A 22,444-nucleotide genomic window follows, 5' to 3' on the forward strand; every position below is an offset into this window, starting at 1 on the left:
TAAATTATCAGTAAATAAGTAATCAAATTACCTAATGTAACTAAACGAAAGAAGTATTTATATAGAATATGGACTTGAAAGTGTTTTAAAACTATGGATGTCCTGTGTAGTTTGAGAATTAGGAGAAACAAGATTACAGATGAGATCATCTTAGATATTTTAGATGTTAACATCTCCCACATGCCACATGATACAGCCAAAAGAAAAACAAAGAAGAATTCACCAAAATGTAGTTTTCCTTAAAAAGAAAGAAAAAGGAGGAGTCCTACTGTAGGTTGGGTGCTATATAATAATGTGTTTTCTTACTTTCCTCAAAGTCCTTTTGAGATATGGGCATTATCTATACATACAGATGTGGGAACCAAGGATTTGTCCAAAATCTAAATAGCAACTATGTGATAAGTGGCAGGATTTCAGTTCACCTTTCTTTCATTGCACAGTATCTTTCCTTTGTGCCACACCATTTCTGTAGAGGCGTGTCTGTGGTATTCATAACTGTCTTCTTCAAGAGCATTTTCTTTTCCAGTGTAGAGAAACTGGAGCATATTAAATAGAGCACAGGCAAATTAGGAGTATAGGTGTCCTTTAGCACCACCTTTCACCGTCCAAACATGCCAGCTCTGCTCTAAGTCAATAAAAGAGTGGCATGGAAGCCCATGGAAATGGGAAAGATAGTGATCATATGAGGCTTCTCTGGTGGCTTGGAGGGTAAAGAATCCACCTGCAGTGCAGGAGACCTGGGTTCGATCCCTGGGTTGGGAAGAACCCATGGAGGAAGGCATGGCCACCCACTCCAGTATTCTTGCCTGGAGAATTCCATGGACAGAGGAGCCTGGTGGGCTGCAGTCCATGGGGTCGCAAAGAGCTGGACGCGACTTGAGCGACTAAGCACGCAACTGATCATACCATGCGTATGGTGTTCCGACCTGCCCAGAGCTCAGCCTGTGTCCCACTCTCTTAGTACAGAGAGACTGTTTGAGAAAATGTCTAAAGACAGTCTGGGAAAGAGGTGCCATAATTCCTTTCGATATTCAGACACTCCATGAAAGAGGAAGTAGTTCGGTTTGCCGATGAGACACTGAGGTGAACATGAACTTAGAAAAAGGATGGACTTTCTTAACGCGAGGAGAATCTGAAAACAAAAGTGGATGGCTTTAGGGGACAGCAGATGCTCCAAACATGAGCCCAAAGGCTATTTGGCAAGGAGGCTTAGAGATGAGAGAAGCTGGTCTTTCTATGCAGCAGGGGCCTTAGTGATCTTTGAGGTTCTTTGTAGCTCTGAGCATCTAAAACTTTCTATTTGGCTTTGTTTATGATCAGATACTCGTGGATGTGATCCACTCATTAGAATCTTTCTATTTTTTTAAACTTTTGGTTTCTCTATAGTATCATGTTAGAAATTAACACTTCTGCCACAGAAAATATTTCTGACCTCTGGGATCCTGTGTCTTTAGTAGTTAATATAAATATGGTCTCCGATGAGCAGCCTGTAACCATTGCTCTGTGTGTGCTGGATCATTAGGCTGCTGTAAGGACTATTTTATTCTCCTCTGAGTTTGGTCTGAACAGTCATTTAAGAAACTTAGTGCCTGATTTGGTCCCCTGAGCCCCCTTTTCAGGTGGTTTAGAAAGCACTTAAGACTTTAAGTATAATGACTATGTGAGTTATTTTCTGCTTGTCTTATGCCCACAACAGTCTTGTCAGCTGTACATTTTGAGCCAAAATGTATATTCTGCTGACTTAAAATTTTTAATAGTCATCTTCTCTAAGTAAGTGAAAGTCACTTGATCATGTCCGATTCTGCAACCCCATGGAGTGTAGCCCACCAGGCTCATCTGTCCATGGGATTCTGCAGGCAAGAATACTGGAGTATGATAGCCATTCCCTTCTCCAGGGGATCTTCCCAACCCAGGGATTCAACCCGGGTCTCCTGCATTGCAGGCAGATTCTTTACCATCTGAGCCATCAAGGAAGCCCTAATCTTCTAGTTTGGTTGAATACCTTGCTTTATGCAGGGCACCTGAAAGCCAGAGGAATTGATTTGTTAAAGTGGCAACCAGCTGAGTGCCACGTCTATTTAATTTAGAGCAATGAACATGACGGTGAAAAAAATTTTTTGTACTTGTGCAAAGTGACAGATGTTAACTAGACTTATTCTGTTGATCATTTAGAAATGTATACAAATATTGAATCGTTATGTTGTATACTGAAACCAGTATAATGTTTTATGAAAAGAATTGTAATAAAAAAAGTAAGGAAACTTACCAAAAAATAACAGTGAAGAGATGTTTCCCCAAGGACCCCCTCAGATGGTCGTGGGGATCCTGTGGGGTTGCCAGGGGTGGGATGCCCATCTAATAGAACCTGAAGTGCAGTTTGTGAGTTAGCTGCTGGGCTGGTTGTTTGCCAGCTGAGAGCTTCCACTGCTCCTAATGCTCAATAGATTCTAGTCAGTCTAGAATCTAATCAATAGATTCAGTCTCTCATTCATAGAACTTATACCCTGTGTGCATTTATTTATAAATGATGTCCCAGCAAGAGACTCGGATATCTTAAAACTGCTGCCCGTATTTCAAAAGACTGCAGTCATCATCACTTTCCTCCTTGTATGTTTCTTTATTACCATCACTATTATTATTTCAATAGCATTTATTGTGTATTATATGGGATGCTTTAGGTTAAGTGCTTTACCTTTATTAGCTTACTTAATCCCCATAATGATCTTATGAAGTAAATGCAATTATTGTCCCTATTTACAAGGGAAGAAACTGGGCTCCAGGTGCATCATATCCTTGTCTGAAGTCTTACAGTGAATAAGTGTTGGAGCTGGGAAGAACCCAGTGCTGCTGCTAGAGCCCACACTATTAGTGACTGTGTTGTCCTGGCCATTATTTTGCTCAATGGAATTGTTTAAATCAAAGAGCTAAACTTGTTCCATAGATACTATTAGAAAAATCAGTACCTATCGACCCCATCTTTGGTCGCCAGAAGCATCATATTAACAGTGTGTTTGCATTTAAATAAATTGCTTATTTGTCCTGTGATTTTGTGAAGGAGTTCTGAGTCTGGGTAAACACCACAACCTCGGATAAGTTCAGGGACAGCCTGCTGAGAGAGGTTCAGTTGTCTGCGTGGCTGTGGAGTGAAGGGAGCAAGGCAGTCATGCATGTTTAATTTCTGTGATACTGAATTGGCGACTCCTGAATAGCCGTGCCTCTAAAAATGCAGCCCTCGGGGAATTCAGTAGTATGCCAGGCCATTAGAGAAGAAGTATGTATCAGCCTCTTCCCTCTTCCTGCCTTTCTAAAATAGTATAGAATAAAGGAGAATGGAAAGATAATATTCAAATGTGATTTCCATGATCAATAATTCAGATGACAGTTGCATTATTCCTTGGAGGTAACTTGTGCATTATATGATCAAAATTTGCTGTATTTTTTACTGTGCCTGAGAACAGTTTTTAAAACTTTAGTTCAGGCATCTCCATGCCTAATAACACTGAACTCTCATTGGACCTAAACACTCACTCAAATGAACCAAGTGCTGAATGCCAGGTTACGAGGCAGGGAATTCTGGGTCGGGCAGGTGAAAAGACTAATAAGGAAAAGGGTAGTTAACACCTTTTTGGAAATAATTTCAAACTTACAGACAAGGTGCAAGAATAATAAAAAAAAAAAAACCTCAGGTATCTTTACCCAAGTTCACCATTTTTAATATTGTGCCACATTTATCTCTTTCTACACACACACACACACACACACACACACACACAAACATACACACACATACATACACATGCAGATATGTGTATGTGAAAATACACATGTGAATCCATGTGAAAATAGGATTCGTACATCGTCTTTTTTTAATGCATTTATACTATCATGTATATGTGTATATTTCCTAAGAATAAGGATATTCTGTTACTTAACCACAGTTAGTTATGAAACAGGAAATTTAGCATCGAAAGTACTTTTACCTATTCTGCCTTTCATATTCAAATGTCAATTATCACAATATCCCTTAATAGCTCTTTTCCCCTTCAGTACAGAATCTAGTCCATAGTCATAAATTGCATTTAACTGTCATACCTCTTTAGTCTTCTTTAATTGGGAACAGTTCCCGAGTCTGTCTTTTCTTTGATGAAATGACAGTTTTGAAGAATACAGGCCAATTTTAAAAAATACAATGGTCCTCATTCTAGGGTTGTGTGATATTTCCTCATGATCAGATTCAGATGGCCTATCCTTGGCTGGAGTTCGACAAAAATAACAGTGTGTCTTTTTCAGGGTATCACACAAAGTCCCGAGGTACACAAAGTCTATCAGATTCTCACTGGTGATTAATTTTGGAAAACAAATTAAGGTGCTGTCTAGTTTTTCCTCTGCCTTGGTACCATTTTCCTTCTGACATCCCAATAAGTTGTGTTTGCAAACATTTCCAGTCATTAGGGATACAAATAAAACTAAATGTTGATAATTGAAAAGTATAGTCCTTTCAAGTGTCAAAATATATTGGTAACAGGTCATAACATCATGAAATTTTATAGTGGATAGGGACTTTGGAATTGACAAATGTGTGTGAATTTCAAAATTTTAGTAGATCTTATTTTCTAGAGTAGTTTTAGGTTTACAGCAAACTGAACAAGAAGTTTGGTGTTCCCATACCCACTCCCCCATACACACATACACAACCTTGTCCACTATCAACATCCCACCAGAGAAGTCTATTTCTTGAGCATAAGTAAACCTACACTGAAACATCATTATCACCATAAGCCCATGGTTTACATTAGGGTTCACTTTTGGTGTTGTACATTTCAGGTGTATTTTTTAAAGTCAAAATAGGGTGCATTTGCTGAATGAGAAGTATTCATGACTGTTACTTTTCTAAATTCTTTTATAAGAATTCTCTGTTTCTTGTTTTTAATTATGCCTCTTCCTTTATTCCTTTTTATAATGATTATATCTTTATAGTCTACTTCACTTTAAGGTCAGCTTTTAATACCATATCAACGGAGAGAGAGAAACTGAAGCAACTGATGGAGCAAGATGTTTCTGCCTCCCCCTCTGCCCAGGTCCTTGGTCTGAAGCATGCCCTGTCATCCGTAAGTTACATCTCTGAGTCACAGCAATGCCTGACAGTGTGTCTGGGCTCATGAACTTTTTATGTGTTCCATCGCCATGGTTGTGTTGAAAATTCATGAGAAAACCAAACACATTATCCAAATTATATTCTGACCTTTCATCATATCTGCTTATTCTAAACACCAAAGCTGAGCCTACCCCAAATCTTAGTAGCAAATATTTCATTGAGCATTAGATACTGTTTGGTTTCCTCCTATTTATCTTGAGTTTTCTGTTTTTGTAAAGCCTTTATTACGTGTTTGTCTTATAGACATTTGTTTGTTAATGCTTACAAAGTCTGATGGTTTGCATATTTCCATACCTAAGATTTCACAAGCTTTGACTGATTTTCCAAATTGTTAGATACAAGCAGCAGAGTGAAATTTTGAATTCACACTCTTCAAACAGGGTTAATCCTGTTTACTTATTTACAGCCTGTCTCTTTCAAAGACAGGCAAGTGATTTGATTTGATAGTACAAACATTTAGCTCCCACCTGCTCCCCCCGTGGGCACAAAGAGATGAGTTATAAGGAATCTCAGGCAGTCATTGTGCCTTCTTAGTAAACAGAAAAATCACTGCCAAGCTTCAAATGTTTTTCAGTGAGCCAGGCTGTCATTCACGCTCTCTCCTTTTTTCCCCATTGATTGCAATTTATTCCTCAGAAGAACTGGACTCTGTTGAAGTTCAGTGTCCTAGTATTCTATTTTGAATAGCTGACAGTATCTGATTATTCACTCTAAATCTTTCAAAAGCTGGAGAACTTTTAAAAGAACATACTTATTTGTTCCTATGCTTTACTTCTATGTAGAATTCTTGCTATGAAAAGAGACAGTGTGTGCACACACGATTACCTTCTGAAGTGTTACTGAACTTTCTATGTAGGTTCAGGTAGGGGAGATGAATTTTAGGATCTTGTTTTCAGAAGCTAACTCAAGCAGTGAGAGAACTAGAAAATACCCACTTATGCTTTCTACTCATCATGTTACCGAGAGAAGTAAAGTGATGCTTTTGGTATACTGGTAATTGTTAATACATTAACTTTGATACATACTGTCATTGTAAGGTACTTAAAGGTGTATTCACTCAGTTGAACATTCCCAGTATATTATCTTTGAAAGAAATAAAAAATAACATGGATTTACTCCATGTTTAGAGTCTTAATATTGTCAGTTGAGAGGTAGAAACACCCCCTTTTGGATTGTAATGGACAGTCAGACACACAATACGCTGCTTTGGTTTGAGAGAAGCAGGGTGGTTCTTCACTTTTTTTTTTAAGTTTATTTTTTAGTGGTAAAAAGCAGTGCTTTATTCATTTGTGTCATTTCTTTGTGGCCCAGCCACCCAGTGGAATACTATCCATCAATAAAAAGAAATGAGCTCTCAAGCCATGCAAGATATGGGTGAGTCATAAATGGATATTGCTCACTGGAATAAGCCAGCCTGAAAAGACTATGTACTGATCCACTCATATGATATTCTGGAAAAGCAAACATACAGAGATAATAAACAGATTAGTGGTTGTCAGGGTAGGGGGGAAAGCATTTCTTATTGTTCCAAGTAGGTTGGCTTTTAGTGCCTTTAGAAGGTACCTCTGATGGGCTCCCCAACGTCCCTTTCAGTGTGGTCTTCCTCTTCCCTGCCCTCCTCCTGGGTGAGGTCCAGTTTCATTTTGTTAATCTGCTGGTCTGGTAGAGGCCATGAGACCCACTTGGCTATGGTGTCCCTGGCCACAGTCATTAGAAAGTTGAGATAAAACGGAATGATCATTTACTTCTTTTTTGTCTTGGATTCCTGATTAGATTCAAGGCTTATTTTTAAAAAATAAAAATTTGAGAGTTATCTCAGGGCTATCAGAATGAATCTGTATTGAATGTACAACCTTTGTGTTTTTTTGTTTTTTTTTTTCTCTTTTGCCTGTGGCTCACAAAGGAAAGAGAAGCTACTAAAATAGCATGTTTTTCAGGCTATCTGGAGATTCTAGCTACTGGTATCTATTCTAGCCGCTGTGTAAGATGCCAGCAACGTATTGGCCAGAGTGAGTGCCCCATAGAGGTTTTTAAATGTAGTTGTGTGCTTTAAGACACATTTATTCAGTGTTTCCTAAATGACCCTTCAGAATTTCCAAATAATCCATTCCAACTGTGGATACTAAAAAATAAAGCCAAAATTCTTGTTTGAGATCCAGGCAGTGGGTGAGATATGAACACCCTTCTGTGCTCTCAGGAGGTGTAGCCTATGGGCCCTGATGGATGGGAAAAGGCTCTGAGCTTCTCAGAAGAAAGTCCGGAAGACAGGCGGACAGGATGGATTTGTGTACAGGCACCTGGGGAACTGATTGTGGGAGTGGGTAGGAGACAATCAGGTGAAGTTGTCCCTTTCAAAGACAGATCATTTGAAAGATGCTGGTCCTGAAGCACAGGGAAAAGCAGCATGAAGGAAAACACCTTCCTTTTACCTTCCTAGTTTGGGAGGATGGGCGGGGGACTCAGATCTGCCCAGGGAAAAGAAGTAAAGAGGTCCAGGTGGGCTGACAAGAGCTCACAACCCCTTCCCAGGGCGCTGGTGCTTAGCCCCTATCCAGATAAGTGAGCTCTCTCTCTCTTTTTTTTTTAGTAGACTATCTTAGTCATGAAGAATGAACATAAAACAATCAATACCTATGTTGTAAAACAGTAAAATTAATCCTCTGCAAAATCTTACTTCTCAGCACACTAAGACCCTACTCAACCAGTGTGACAGAACATTAAAATATGGCCAGTCACATGGAGGTGGGAGCAGCGTTTTTATTACAGATGAGAAAGAAGCTTGGAATCTTTAGGGGGAGCTGTTCAAAGAGACTGAGGCAGCTGAGAAGGAGGAGGGGCCAAGAAACCACGAGCAATAAGGGCTTATAGGTGTGTGTGATTTCCTTCTCCACTGAAAGAAAAGCCTTACTAACCCTTACTTTCATCCCTGGAAATGAGAGTCGAGAAGGGTCTGCATTCCCAGTGTTTAATAGCTCTTATCTGCCAGGCACCAGTATCCTGTTGGATAACGTTCAAGAAAGACGTCCAGGAGGTGCCCCCTTGAGGGCTCCTCCACACTGGGCTTACCGCCGTGCTTTTGGAAACATCCATTGATTAACAGAGCCCCACTATTTTTAACGTGTTCCAGGCCCTAGCACAAAACACAGATCTTAAAGAACGCTTATGCAGAATCCATGCCGAGTCTCTGCTCCTCGACCTCCCTGCTGCTGCCAAGTCGGGTGACGGTCTGGCAGAGGTGGGTAAGGCTCTCCTCCGGTGATGTCGCCCCGCCCTGCTCCCACACGATGCCCTCCGTCCCTCCCTGGAGCTTCCCTCCTGCCTCGGGAGGGGTGCTCCCCTCACCATGACGGCTGCCGTTCCCAAGGCTTCCTTGAACGTGTGCTGCCAACTGCATTTCTAAACTGCTTTTCCCCCTAGAATGTTTCTTCCCTTTCTATTTCTTTATCCCATTATCCTCCTAAGGATCACCCTATTCTCTTAATAGGAGTGGGAGTCCCACTGGAGTGGGGACTGAGAGATAAATAATTTCTCCTGTTACTTCTGAATAAACCTCACTTTCTCCTACTGATAGAATCCTAGCTCCCCCTCTGAGAACCTCTCTCTGCTTTCTTTATGACTGTTTCCTTCTCCATTTCCTGTGTTTTTTTTTTTTTTTTTTTTAATACAGCTGTACCTTTGGTGGGGGGAAACATTACAATTGAAGTGTCTTGGTCAGTTTATAGTATGTTAAAAATATGTTTTCTCAAGACTAAGGGTGTTTATCCAAAATATTCTTTGAATATGCTTAAAATGAGAAAGTTCAGAAAAATCCAAGTGGATGACTTGAAAAAAAAAATCAGTACAGAAGGGTAGTGAAAGTCAAAATAGTTTTTAGTCATCTCTTATATGCCTGCCTCAATTGTGCTAAATTTTTCATTAACAAGTGCATTAGACTGAGCCCATAAAAAATAAGGAAGATCAGATACAAGGGTTGTAAATTTTTTAAACGAGTTTCTATGTTTAATACATCTTCCTCCTTTTTCTGTCCTCAAAGAAAACACACCCTGACATAATACCTTTACTCCTTGCAATGTTGTTGTGTTGGATGATGGGCCGATAAGATGCTGGAATCAATCAGACCAAGAAGCTCAGACATCTACCTCCATGTGAAGCACAGGCTATGCCCTGACCTAATGGGAACCCCTTCTGATGAGGGTGGTACCCTCTCTCCTCAGGGCTGGGAGGCTTCTTATTACTTCTGAGATACATATCAGCGATTCACCATGAAATTCCTCTACATCTTCACTGCCCCCAAGAGATCTTTTCAATCACTTTTTAGCCCAGACCTAAACTGAGTCCCCGGCAGGACAGAGCACTGAAATGTTATCTGCAGGGGCCTTCATTTCAGGCTTGGGCAAAGAAACATGCTCACCAATTAGGTTCTCTTCTGAATAAATCTGTGGATTGGCTGAAGCAGGGCTTAGTCATGGTGGCCGACTGTCCCTGAAGGTGGCTTGCTGCCGAACGCCATGGCACTCTGGTGTTCGGTGCCTGTTTCCAGGCAGCATCAGTTCAGTTCAGTCGCTCAGTCGTGTCTGACTCTTTGCGACCCCGTGAACTGCAGCACGCCAGGCCTCCCTGTCCATCACCAACTGCTGGAGTCCACCCAAACCCATGTCCATTGAGTCAGTGATGCCATCCAACCATCTCATCCTCTGTTGTCCCCTTCTCCTTCTGCCCTCATTCTTTCCCAGCATCAGGGTCTTTTCAAATGAGTCAGCTCTTCGCATCAGGTGGCCAAAGTATTGGAGTTTCAGCTTCAACATCAGTCCTTCCAATGAACACCCAGGACTGATCTCCTTTAGGATGGACTGGTTGGATCTCCTTGCAGTCCAAGGGACTCTCAAGAGTCTTCTCTAACACCACAGTTCAAAAGCATCAATTCTTCAGCACTCAGCTTTCTTTATAGTCCAACTCTCACATCCATACATGACTACTGGAAAAACCATAGCCTTGACTAGACGGAACCTTTGTTGGCAAAGTAATGTCTCTGCTTTTTAATATGCTCTCTAGGTTGGTCATAACTTTCCTTCAAAGGAGTAAGTGTCTTTTAATTTCATGGCTGCAGTCACCATCTGTAATGATTTTGGAACCCAAAAAAATAAAGTCAGCCACTGTTTCCCCATCTTTTTGCCATGAAGTGATGGGACCAGATGCCATGATCTTGGTAGCATATTATTACCTAATTACATTAATTTATTTAACAAGCTGTTAAAGAGAGAAATGGAAAGTTGACCCTTAACTTATGGTTTTATTAATTTATATTCAATGTATACACCTGGGGCTATTTGCATTTGGGAAAGGAAACCAAAACCACAGGTCTTTTTAAATGCATGTTTTTAAGTTGATCCCACAAGTAATGTATCTAAAGGTTTAAATGCTGTTCCTTGCCTTTGAGGAGGAGCCATTACATCCTCAAACTCATACCTTCCAAAATGACCTTCTGGAGTCTTGAATTGGTGCATTTGTCTCACTGATCTAGTTCCCCTCTCAGTGATTTTCTGTGGTCCATGTTTTATCCTGCTTTTCACAGAGTGACTCAGGCTGACTTTCCCAGTAAAGGAAAAGCCATTGTTGCCTTCAGGAAATAAGAGAGTGAGTAGAATTAACTGCCCAAAGCCAGAAAGCCAGACTCCAGTGTCCTTTGCTTGGGTAGCTTCTCAAACACTTTGGGAATGACAGTCCCCACACTGGGGTCAGCCCATGGTACTCTGTTTTTAGGCCCTCTTTGACTCCTTGCTTCCTTTCTGTTACCTTTTCGCTGCACAAATTATTCATCTTTGGTGTTCTAAAATCTACTTGGATTCTAAAATCTCCCCTCCTATCAAAAATTACTCTCATATCCTATCAAGTACTTCTATTTTAAATTTCTGAATGTGAACATTTACTATTACCAGGTTATGAATTCTTGGGTTATTTTATATTATTTTAAATTTCAAATGAAAGGCCAAGTGACTTTGGGGATAATATCCTACTACATCTAAAGTCCATTTAAGAGACCAAATAAACGAGAACTTGAAAGAAAAGTGTAAAACAAGAGGAAACTTGATTCTTTTAACTGCCTATTTGCTATATTCCACATACACTTGAATGCATTACCTCATAAAATCTTAATCATGACTCTATGAGATAGGTGATGGTAGTTTCATTTTAGAGACAGGGAAACTAAAGCCCAGAGAGGTTAAATAACTTCTTCCAGGGTACACAGCGAGTAAAGGGTAGAGCTGGGATTTAAGTCCGGGTCTATTGAGTCCCAAGCACTTGTCTCTTCAGCAGCAGCATACTGCTGGGTGGTGAAGAAGGACAGGCCAAGCCGCAAAATAAAACATGTGGTAAAGCTCCAGTAGTGAAAATACGGCAGTGATGGGGTAAGACTGGGGCAGAATAACTATTTCAGGCATAGCACCATTTTACATAAAAAAAGAATGAAATAAATTTATGATAGAAAAGGTTCAAAAATCGATAAAAAGATGAATTTTTCAATAAGTTAGGCTGACACAGCTTGAAAGCAGTTTAAATCTTTCCATTGCACCCTAAAATAAATCACTAGTGAATCAGAGTTAAATGCAAACTGAAAAATATTGATTTAAATATTTATCAAATGGCCAGAGTAGGGAGGATGTCCTAAATGTGGGACCAACAGAAAAAAATTACAAAAGACATGGTGATGAGATTTGGATTTTTTTTTTTTTTTTTTTTTTAAGGAAAAGAAGTGGTGTATGTGAAAAAATTAGTCAAATAATAGACTAGAAACAAATGTTTTCAGTGAAAAATGACAGACTTAGATAATACTAAATAGGTGGTAATGACTTTGATATGTAAATAATTAACAGGTAAGAGCAGGTAACTTAAGTCCTCAACAAATATATGTGAAAAAAATACCTTATTCACAAAAAATGCCAAACGCAAGATTTTTTGTTTTTACTTTTTATTTTGTGATATTTATCAGTTCACTGGAAGGTGCAAAGAAGTGCAGAGGGTGGTCCCGTGTATCCTGACCTAACTTCCTCCAGTGTAAACAACTCTACTGCTAGTTGTTGTTGTTGTTTAATTGAATTATAGTTGATTTGAGCTTCCCTGGTGGCTCAGTCAGTAAAAATATGCTTGCAATGCAGGAGACCTGGGTTTGATCCCTGGGTTGGGAAGATGCCCTGAAGGAGGGCATGGCAACCCACTCCAGTGTTCTTGCCTAGAGAATCCCCATGGACAGAGGAGACTGGTGGGCTACAGTCTATGGGGTGGCAAAGAGTCGGACATGACTGAGCAACTAAGCACAGAGTTGATTTAGTGATTTACCATACACAGTGGACATCAACTTGTGCAAACTGGCAGATGGTGAGGGACAGGGAGGCCTGGCGTGCTGCAGTCCGTGGGGTCACAAAGAGCCAGACATGACTGGGCAACTGAACAGCAACATGCACATAGTTGATTTACAGGCTTCCCAGGTGGTGCTAGTGGCAAAGAATCCGCCTACCAATGCAGGAGATGCAAGAGACGTGGGTTTGAGCCCTGGGTCGGGAAAATCCCTTGGAGGAGGAAATGGCAACCCACTCCAATATTCTTGCCTGGAAAATCTCATGAACAGAGGAGCTTGGCAGCTACAGTTCATAGGGTTGCAAAGAGTTGGACTAGGACTACATACACCCGCCCCTCCCCCACAGTTGATTTACAATATCTTGTTAGTTCTAGATATACAGCCCAGTGATTCATTTATATGTATAAAGATAGTTTGTTTATTTTTTTAAAAGAAAAAACTATTCAACCTGATTCTTAACAAAAAAAATACAAATTAAAGCAGTTAGAATAAAACAACATTTTTCTAAGTTATAATATTCAGTGGCTATATAGATATAAAGAAAATAGAATGTCTCTTGATATAATTAGGTGATATATATTTTGCCTTAAACATTTTTAATAATTCTACTCTGAGAACTGATTCTAAGAACTAATGACATACAAGCAAAGAGACATCTGCAAACCTCTTCATCATCTTGGTGGCTCAGATGGTAAAGAATCTGTCTGCAGGGCAGGAAGGGCTACCCATTCCAGTATGCTTGCGTGGAGAATTCCAGAGACAGGAACCTGGAGGGCTACAGTCCATGGGGTTGCAAAGAGTTGGACACGACTGGGTGACTGACACTTCCACTTCCCCATCTTTACAAATTTGAAACACTTAATTTCCAATAAATGAAATGGTTACTGTGTGACACACACCTGAGGTAAATCTATCAACTAAAGTTCATTGTCTCAAAGAACTTTTAATAGCCTGGGGAGAAGTTCACAATATAATGTTAATTGAATGTGACATACTAAATAAAGACTATGTACAGTGTGACCCGTTTTTCAAACTTAAAAACAATCTATACACAAGTATTTTAATACAGAAAGTACACTGATTGGCTAAATAGGGGCCACATCTGGGTGATCAATTTAAATTTTTCTTTTTTTTAATTTTTGGCTACATACACCATTTGGCTTATGCGACCTTAATTCCACAATCAGGGATTGAACCCATGTTCCTTGCACTGAAAGTGCAGGACCTTAACCACAGGACCACCAAGGAAGTCCCTGGGTGATGAAATTTAAGTGATATTTATTTACATTTCTCTGTATTTTCTGTTTTAAACACATACTACCTTTAACATAAAAAAATGTTAATTTTTAAAAGTTATGGTGCAGTGTAGTTTGGAGAAGTTTATAACATTAGATAGATGACAATTATTTTAAAACAAAGATGTATGTATTAAAAGGATTGGTGAGAAGTTTATCAAAATGCCTATAGTGGTTGATTTAGTGTGATGGGATTATGTGTTCCCGTCCCTCTCTTTTCTCTGTTTATTTCTCTTTTTGTGATGTTAAAATAGATAATCACTCATGCCTTCCAAACCTAAGGGGATATGCTTGAATTAAACTGACTAGATCGGTATTTTAATCCATGAGGTCCTGGGTTGTGCAGGACCCTGGGCAGGGGCTCCTGCAGTCCTGTGGAGTCAATAGGAATTTTCTGGAGTAATGGAACAGCAGAAAGGGCTAAGGCCAGCTGTGCTGTTTTCAGTGTTGATCCAGCCAAGAAATCCTTCTGACCCATCAGCCCAGGAGGAAGGAGATACAGAAGGAGCCAGAGTGACTGTTAATAAATTAATGAGGAGAACAAGTAAATAAATCATTAGAGTCTTAGGTGGCAGTGACTCAGCAAAGACAGAGGACAGCTCTGTTGTTTGGGTGAAAGTTAAGGGAGCTCAGTTATTCATTACTGTGTCTCCTCTTTTGAGGAGAGACCTGTACTTTAAAGGTGGCAGCCATGACGCTTATTTATAGATCTTAACGTGATTTAAGTCTTTGTTGGGATGGAAGGTTGTAGGGATGTTAAAATGGGTAAGATCTTTCAATAAATGCCTGGGCTAGAAGAGAAAGGGATATACGTTGAAATGTGTTCCTGAGGTAAACATTCCATTAAGCAACCACTTGCCCACTTGATATTATCAATTATGAACAAATGCTGGGGCCCTCTGGTCATAGCACCCTCATCTTAGGAGACTGAGGAGTGTGTCCTGCTCTCATAAAACTTCTGGAAAGCTATAATACGTGTTAACATTTCTTTGCCAAGTTATTCTGGGACTCACTTATCAGATACATAAGGATATAGAAGCAGCTCCTTTATCAGCCCTATGAGAAATGTGAGCTGTTGGGATGTTCAGACAACATTCTTCTGTGATTCAAAGGAATCAGAGCATCTCGTCCTCAATCCATTCTCCTTCTTCAAGGTATCAGGCCTCACCTCTTCCGTGAAGCCCTCCCCAACCAAAGCCCCCAGTGGAATCCATCTCTCCTTCTTGCCCATGTCTGTAGTGCTTTTGTGTTGAATGCACCCTCTGCACCGCTTACTCGGGCCAGAAACCTTGTTTTAATCATCATTGTATCCCGCCATGACCTGCACAGTGCAGTTGCTCGATTTCTTGAGTTAAATTTTCACTTGCAGATAGCATAGAAAACACATTCCCGAAGTATTTAGGTCCTTCCCATTGGAAATGTCCAGGCTCAGTGACTCGGGGGATGGAGGGCCAGCAGGAGGAGAAAATGCTGACATTCTGTCATGTTCAGGGAGAGGCTTATAAATGGGATTGGGGCCATCCTTCCCTCACAGAGTCAGTGTGGTTGGAAAGAGACAAAGAGAATTTATCTCATTCACCCATGTATAATGGGTGATCTGCCACCAGGGGCACTTCTGGACTGAAACACACTGTTTATTTGTCAAAGGATGCCTCAGAAGCAGCACTCTGGTCTCTGGGAGAAAATGGAGGCAGGAGAAAGCTGTGTTGGTCTGAACCAGCCACGCAAGGACAGGCATTCAGCATAATTCAGAGGAAATTTTAGGATGAAAAGAAACGTCTTGGAGTGGTAGAGAATAAGAGGATCCAGAGAGCATTGGAATTTTTCCCTCTTAACACATTATTGACCAAAGATGTGTTAATACATCTTTTGTTATCTAAATGGTATGGGTGGAAGACATAGATCACTTATGTAACAAGTCGCCAGCCACAGGCGTTAGTTTCTGCGAAGATCCCCTGGTCTAAAATGAGTTAAGTGGAATAAAAACTGACCTACACAGTCTTTTTTTTTTTTTTTTTTTTTTTTGGCTTTGGGATTTGTTGTGTGTGTCTGAGCCTTAATGGTGCCTGTAGACAAGGTGCCCTTTTGGGGGAGACCTTCGCTTCTCACCATGTTTTGTGTGAGGTTTGCCTCTCCTCAACTCTGAAGCTGCCCTCTGCTTATATAGCTGCTTGTTAGCCTGGGCCTGTGACCTTGTGTATCATGTAAAAAATCAACTGTTTATTTTGCTTTTCTTGAAACTGCTTCTAAATATGTGCATTTTTGGTTTTGTGTTTTCCATAGGAAAACTCCAGAGATGATAGTCGGTCTCTGGTCCATCAGCTTTCCAATGAAAGCAGACTGTCCATCACTGACTCTCTCTCAGAGTTTTTTGATGCCCAGGAAGTTCTGTTGTCTCCAAGCTCTTCAGAAAATGAGGTACGAGCACTGTTTTCAGTTAGTTGCCCCCAAAATCTCTTGCCGCTTTGCTCATTCAGTAAATAGTCATAATTTAGAAACACTGCGCTCAGTGGCCCCTTCTTATTGTTACAGTCTAAGGATCATCTTATATACCACAAAAGTCATAAAAAGATAAAAAATCTTAGGGGGAAAAGTTGTGAAAGTAAGTATTGGGCACACCCTGGTTTCTGTTATTCATACTTGATTTGTTATACCTCTTTTCAATTGTTGTTTAATGAATTTGACTATAAGCTGTTTGATAATGTATTATTTGCAATACAGGGCCAGAAGTTAGCCCCTTATATATTTTTTCAGTATTGAATTTGATCTGTAGTAATTTATAATATATAATTATTGTTATAATTATTATGGTTGTTATAATTAATTTATAATTATATTTTGAGTGTTGTGTACTGGTCGTTTTAGCTCTTCAGTATAGGACAACTAATTTGTTATTGTTGTTCAGTTCCTAAGTTGTGTTCAACTCTTAGCGATTCCATGGTCTGCAGCAAGGCCTCCCTATCCCTCAGTATCTCTCAGAGTTTGCCCAAGCTCATGTCAGAGTTTGCCCAAGCTCATGTCAGTGATGCTATCCAACCATCTCATCCTCTGCTGCCTGCGTCTCCTTTTGCCTTCAGTCTTCCCCAGAATCAGGGTCTTTTCCAATGAGTCAGCTGTTCATATCAGGTGGCCGAAGTATTAAAGTTCAGCTTCAGCATCAGTCCTTCCAATGAATATTCAGGGTTTATTTCCTTAAAGATTGACTGGTTTGATCTCTTTGCAGTCCAGGGGACTCTCAAGCACCACAATTCCAAAGCATCAGTTCTTTGGTGCTCAGCCTTTTTTATTGTCCAATCCATACATGTATGACACATCCATATATTTCTCCTGGAAAGACCATCGCTTTGACTGTATGAGCTTTGTTGGCAAAGTGGTGTGTTTGCTTTTTAATACAGTGTCTAGGTTTGTTGTAGCTTTCCTTCCAAGAAGCAAGTGTCTTCTAATTTCATGGCTTCAGTCACCATCCATAGTGATTTTGGAGCCCAAGAAGAGAAAATCTGTCACTGCTTCTATTTGCGATGTCACCCTTCTATTTGCCATGAAGTGATATAACCAGATGCCATTATCTTAGATTTTTGAATGTTGAGTTTTAAGCCAACTTTTTCACTATCTTCTTTCACCTTCATCAAGAGGCTCTTTAGTTCCTCTTCACTTTATCATCTGCATATTTGAAGTTGTTGGTAATTTCTCCCAACAATCTTGATTTCAGCTTGTAACTCATCAGCATCTTGCATTGATATACTCTGCATATAAGTTAAATAAGCAAGGTAACAATATACAGCCTTGATGTACTCCTTTACCAATTTTGGACCAGTTAGTTGTTCTATGTAAGATTCTAATGGTTGCTTCTTGACCCACATACAGGTTTCTCAGGAGGTAGGTAAGATGGTCTGGTATTCCCATCTCTTAAAAAATTTTCCACAGTTTGTTGTGATCCACAAAAATCTATGGCTTTTGCTAGTCAATGAAACAGAAGTAGATGTTTTTCTGGAATTCCCTTGCTTTCTCTATGATCTAACAAATATTGGCAATTTGATCTCTGGTTCCTCTGCCTTTTCTAAACCCAGCTTGTACATCTGAAATTTCTCAGTTCAAGTACTGCTGAAGCCTGAGTAAGTGAGTGAAGTCGCTCAGTTGTGTCCAACTCTTTGTGACCCCATGGACTCTAGCCTACCAGGATACTCTGTCCATGGGATTTTCCAGGCAAGAATATTGGAGTGGGTTGCCATTAACTTGAAGGATTTTGAGCATAACCTTATGAGCATGGGAAGTGTCCGGTAGTTTGAACATTCTTTAGCACTTCCTTTCTTTGGAATTGGCATAAAGACAGACCTTTCCCAGTCCTGGAGCAACTTCTGGGTTTTCCAAACTTGCGAACCTATTGAGTGTGATGCTTTAATAGCATCATCTTTTAGGATTTTGAATAGTTCAGCTACGATTCCATCACCTCTACTAGCTTTGTTTGTAGTAATGCTTCTTAAGGCCCACTTGACTTCCTACTCTAAAATGTCTGACACTAGGTGAATGATCACACCATGGTGGTTATCATGGTTATCATGATGGAGTCATTAAGACCTATTTTGTATAGCTCTTCTGTGTATTCTTGCCACCTCTTCTTAATCTCTGTTAGGTCCTTACCATTTCTGTTCTTTATCATGTCCATCCTTGCATGAAATGTTCCTTTGATACCTCGAATTTTCTTGAAGAGAGCTCTAGTTTTTCCAATTCTATTGTTTTCCTCTGTTTCTTTGTATTGTTCATTTAAGAAGTCCTTCTTATCTCTCCTTGCTATTCTCTGGAACTCTGCATTCAGTTGGGTATATCTTTGCCTTTCTCCCTTGCTTTTCACTTCTCTTCTTTCCTCAGCTATTTGTAAAGAATTCTGACATTTCGCCTTCTTGCATTCCTTTTTCTTTGTTATGGATTTGGTCACTGCCTCCTGTATGATGTTATGAACCTCTTCTCTTGAATCTGTTCGTCACCTCCATATAATCATAAGGGATTTGATTTAGGTCATACCTGAATGGCCTAGTGGTTTAAAGAAAGTGGGGAAAAACCACTATAAGTACTAATATTGTTTATTCATATCCATAGAAGATTCTTCTATTCACAATAGTTAAAAGACAAATTTAACTCATTCTACTCAAATGCTAACAAATTCTATAAAAGCAGTCTGAATTAATAAGAATTTTTATAATGACTAAAATCTGGAATTTACTTATGTTGTCCTTGTCAGAATGAATCAAGAGTGTGTAAGAATTTTAATAACATATTTTCTGTCAACACCTCCTAGGCAGACAGGTGTATGGGGCTTAATGAAAACAGAACCCAAAATTATTTCTATAGATTTATAATGTATGGTTAAAGATATTTGATTATTTGAAGTAAAGGTTTTATGAAATCTGGCTTGTTTACTCTAATGTATATTATTTCCTTTTTTCCATAGATTTCTGAAGATGATTCATATGTCAGTGACATAAGTGACAACCTTTCCTTAGACAATCTCAGTAATGATTTGGATAATGAGAGACAAACTTTGGGTAAGATTTAAATTATTTGATCTCAAACTATTATTTGAGTGTTTGGATCTTTGCAGAATACTAGTAAGTGTATATGGAGTACCTGCTGCAGACAGAGAATGGAGCACATTCTACATCAGAAACTTCAGACGTGCTTGCCACCCTCAACAGTTTTATAATCTAGGTAGAAACATGGCACTTATGTGAAATATGTATTCATTCACATAAATTTGTCTGCTCATGCAGATTTCTATTTTATAAAGTAAGGGCATACGAATCATCACATGAATATCAAAGATTAATATAACAGATGCTCCTTGTGTGGTTAAACTTTCTGTAAACATATTAGAATATAGCTTTTTGCCTTCAGGTATCTAGTGGCTTTTATAGTCTAGGCATGCTGTAGGACTTGTATTGTAAAAGGTTTGGTCTAAGTGCTAATTTAGTTTCAGATTCTTCAAGATAACTCATTGGAGAGTAGCAAACAGCTGTGTCCTTGAGGGTAGGGCTTCAGGTACCCTAAGATGTCCCTTTATTTCTGGTTAATCTCAAGAGTGAGAATGATGACCAGAAAGTGTGAGTTGGAACCGTGGAGTACCTGGAGTATCTGCTGTCTTCAAACAGCTCTGATTTAGGAGTAAGCAGACTAAAGTTTATTTAGGAAGCTGACCTACCTTAAGAAGAATCTGCCCACTAAATGGGTTTTTATATGAGTCCTGTAGCATCAAATACTACCGGTTTTGGTACGCAGTGTGCCTGGGGTCTGTAGGCTTATCTATGCCAGAACACCACCTCTTTTCATATCTACATGGAGGACAAGGACCATGTCAGGTCCTTTTTGATGTTTCATTGTTTCCCAGCTCAGTATGTACATGTGAAATATGATGATGATGAGTTGTTATCTGAATGCCAAAGAGCCTGCTCTTTGAAGGATTACAAAAAAGGTAATTCTACCGTCTTCTGGAAGAACATCCTTCTAGCATCATACCTGCTAGAAGTCAGAAGCTCATTATGCTCTGTGTCATTCCTGAATTGTTTCTGGAGAGATTAACCCTTTGATGGAAAAGTCTGAGAACCAGTGATTCAAAGGTAAAGACCAGTCATATAGGAGCAAGTTCATATGCTACTTGTTTTTGTAAAAAAACAAGGAGGTGAACTAAAAGAGAAATGAGAAAGCATCAGTTATTTCCTTAGCAAACAACACCCACACTGAATGGGAACCCTCATTGTGGATGCAGAAGACAGACAAACACCAAAGTCTCCTTCTATCTGAGGCCTTAGGGAGGATCCCAAGGGGAACCGAGGGATAGACGGTTCAGAGGTCAAAGCTAGGAACAGAGGACTTGCTCAAGGACCTAAGACCACAGCTGTGCTGAGTTGACACCAGCCAGGAAAAGCATGTAAGAGGTGAAGGCCAGTTCTCTCTCTTTTCCACAGTCATGTTGCTAGATTACTGACCAATGTTTTCTTAGCTTGAACAAACACTGGGCCAAACCCAGCTTTCTTCTTTGGCAATAATTGGAAGATTAGATCTCTACCTATCAGTACTCTACTGAAAAGATTATATGTAGCAATAACCTTTGCATCCTAGGACACAATATTTCCTACAGAAGGAAATAGGATTGGATCCAGGTCTTGATAAATTACCACACTAGAATTTCTTTGAACCCTTAGTAAAAGTTAGATATTTAGAGTGTTTCCTATTAATTTATACCCCTCCCCGACCTGCCGAAATCAGTCTGCACATGTTTAGTTCTGTCACTGCATTGGGTGCTGTGTGGAGGTTCAGTGGTTAGGAATATAGATTTAGGAACTGGATTTCCTCAGTTAATCCCAGCTCTGCCACTCACTGGTTATGTGTTCTAGGGTATGTTTCTCAAGTTCTCTGTGCCTCAGTTTTCTTCATCTGTAAAATGGGGCTAATAATACTGTTTAATCTCAAGAGGTTGTTGCAAAGGATAGTGAAATGATATATGTAAAGTGCTTGAAATACTGTCACAGAGTAAAAAGCTAGGCATGTATTAGCCATTATTATTACCAATAGTATTGTTCAGTTGCTAAGTCATGTCTGACTCTTTGCAACCCCATGGACTGGAGCATGCCAATCTTCTCTTTCCTTCACTATCTCCCAGGGTTTTCTCAAACTCATGTCTGTTCATGGTGATGCCAGCCAACCATCTCGTCCTCTGTCACCCACTTCTCCTGCTCTCAATCTTTCCCAGCATCAGGATCTTTTCCAATAAGTAGGGTCTTTGGATCAGGTGGTCAAACTATTGGAACTTCAGCATCAGTCCTTCCAATGAATATTCAGGGTTGATTTCCTTTAGGATTGACTGGTTTGATCTACTTGCTGTCCAAGGGACTCTCAAGAGTCTTCTACAGTAGTAGTGTAATATTCTTTAAAACAAAGTATTTTGAGATTACAGGGAACACAGTTTTTAAAGACTTGTCATTTGCAACTGTTTACTTGATTTTTGCCCATGTTGAGCAACTGAAACAAATTCAGAATTTAATTGCATGTTTAGATTAATATGAGACTTCAAAGTATGACCTCACTTTCATATTCTCCTGTTCATCAAAGCAGCTTCATTATTCAGAGTGATTGACTTTAAAATAAAATACCATTTTCTCATATGTTGGTGTAATGCAAAAGGTTTCTTTTGAAAATAGGTTGTGTTGGGGTGGGAAAAGAATTTCAGAGCATAAAATAATGGAAGTTGTCACAACGAAAAAGTTGATGGGTGTAAATACCTAAGCCGTAAATGTTATACTCATTTAAAAAGATGTGTAGGCCAAATGTAAAAATAAATGTCAAGTGGCAATTACATTGTAAAGCAAATATAAAAACAAAAGATTATGTCTTAATATATGAATAGGAAAGCAGACAATTCAGAAAAGAATATTCATGAAAACATTCCAAGTCACAATAGTAATTTTTTTTAATGTAAGTTAAAACAAGGAGATAGCAGTGTCCACCTAATGATTTGCCAAAAATTCAAAATGAATGCTGACAAGCCTAGAATGACGTCAGAACATGGACACTGGTACATGCTTGTTGATAAATGGGAAATTTTGAAGAGCAGTATGCTCACATGAATCATAAGTCTAAAAATGTTTGAGT

At 39.5% G+C, this 22,444-nt stretch overlaps 1 protein-coding gene across 3 annotated transcripts in view; it reads left to right on the forward strand.

Moving 5' to 3' along the window:
- OSBPL3 (oxysterol binding protein like 3) overlaps positions 1-22,444 on the forward strand; it is a 196,018-nt gene that overhangs the window by 134,581 nt on the left and 38,993 nt on the right. For 2 of the 3 annotated variants that reach the window (XM_061165506.1, XM_061165504.1), the window contains exons 11-14: positions 4,978-5,108; positions 8,283-8,390; positions 16,088-16,222; positions 19,251-19,344. In XM_061165506.1, the coding sequence (XP_061021489.1) occupies positions 4,978-5,108; positions 8,283-8,390; positions 16,088-16,222; positions 19,251-19,344 (468 nt within the window). The remainder of the gene's footprint in view (positions 1-4,977; positions 5,109-8,282; positions 8,391-16,087; positions 16,223-19,250; positions 19,345-22,444) is intronic. The other variant, XM_061165507.1, reaches the window with a different exon arrangement.

Source organism: Dama dama, chromosome 18 (genome assembly GCF_033118175.1).
Source record: "Dama dama isolate Ldn47 chromosome 18, ASM3311817v1, whole genome shotgun sequence".
NCBI lineage: Eukaryota > Metazoa > Chordata > Mammalia > Artiodactyla > Cervidae > Dama > Dama dama.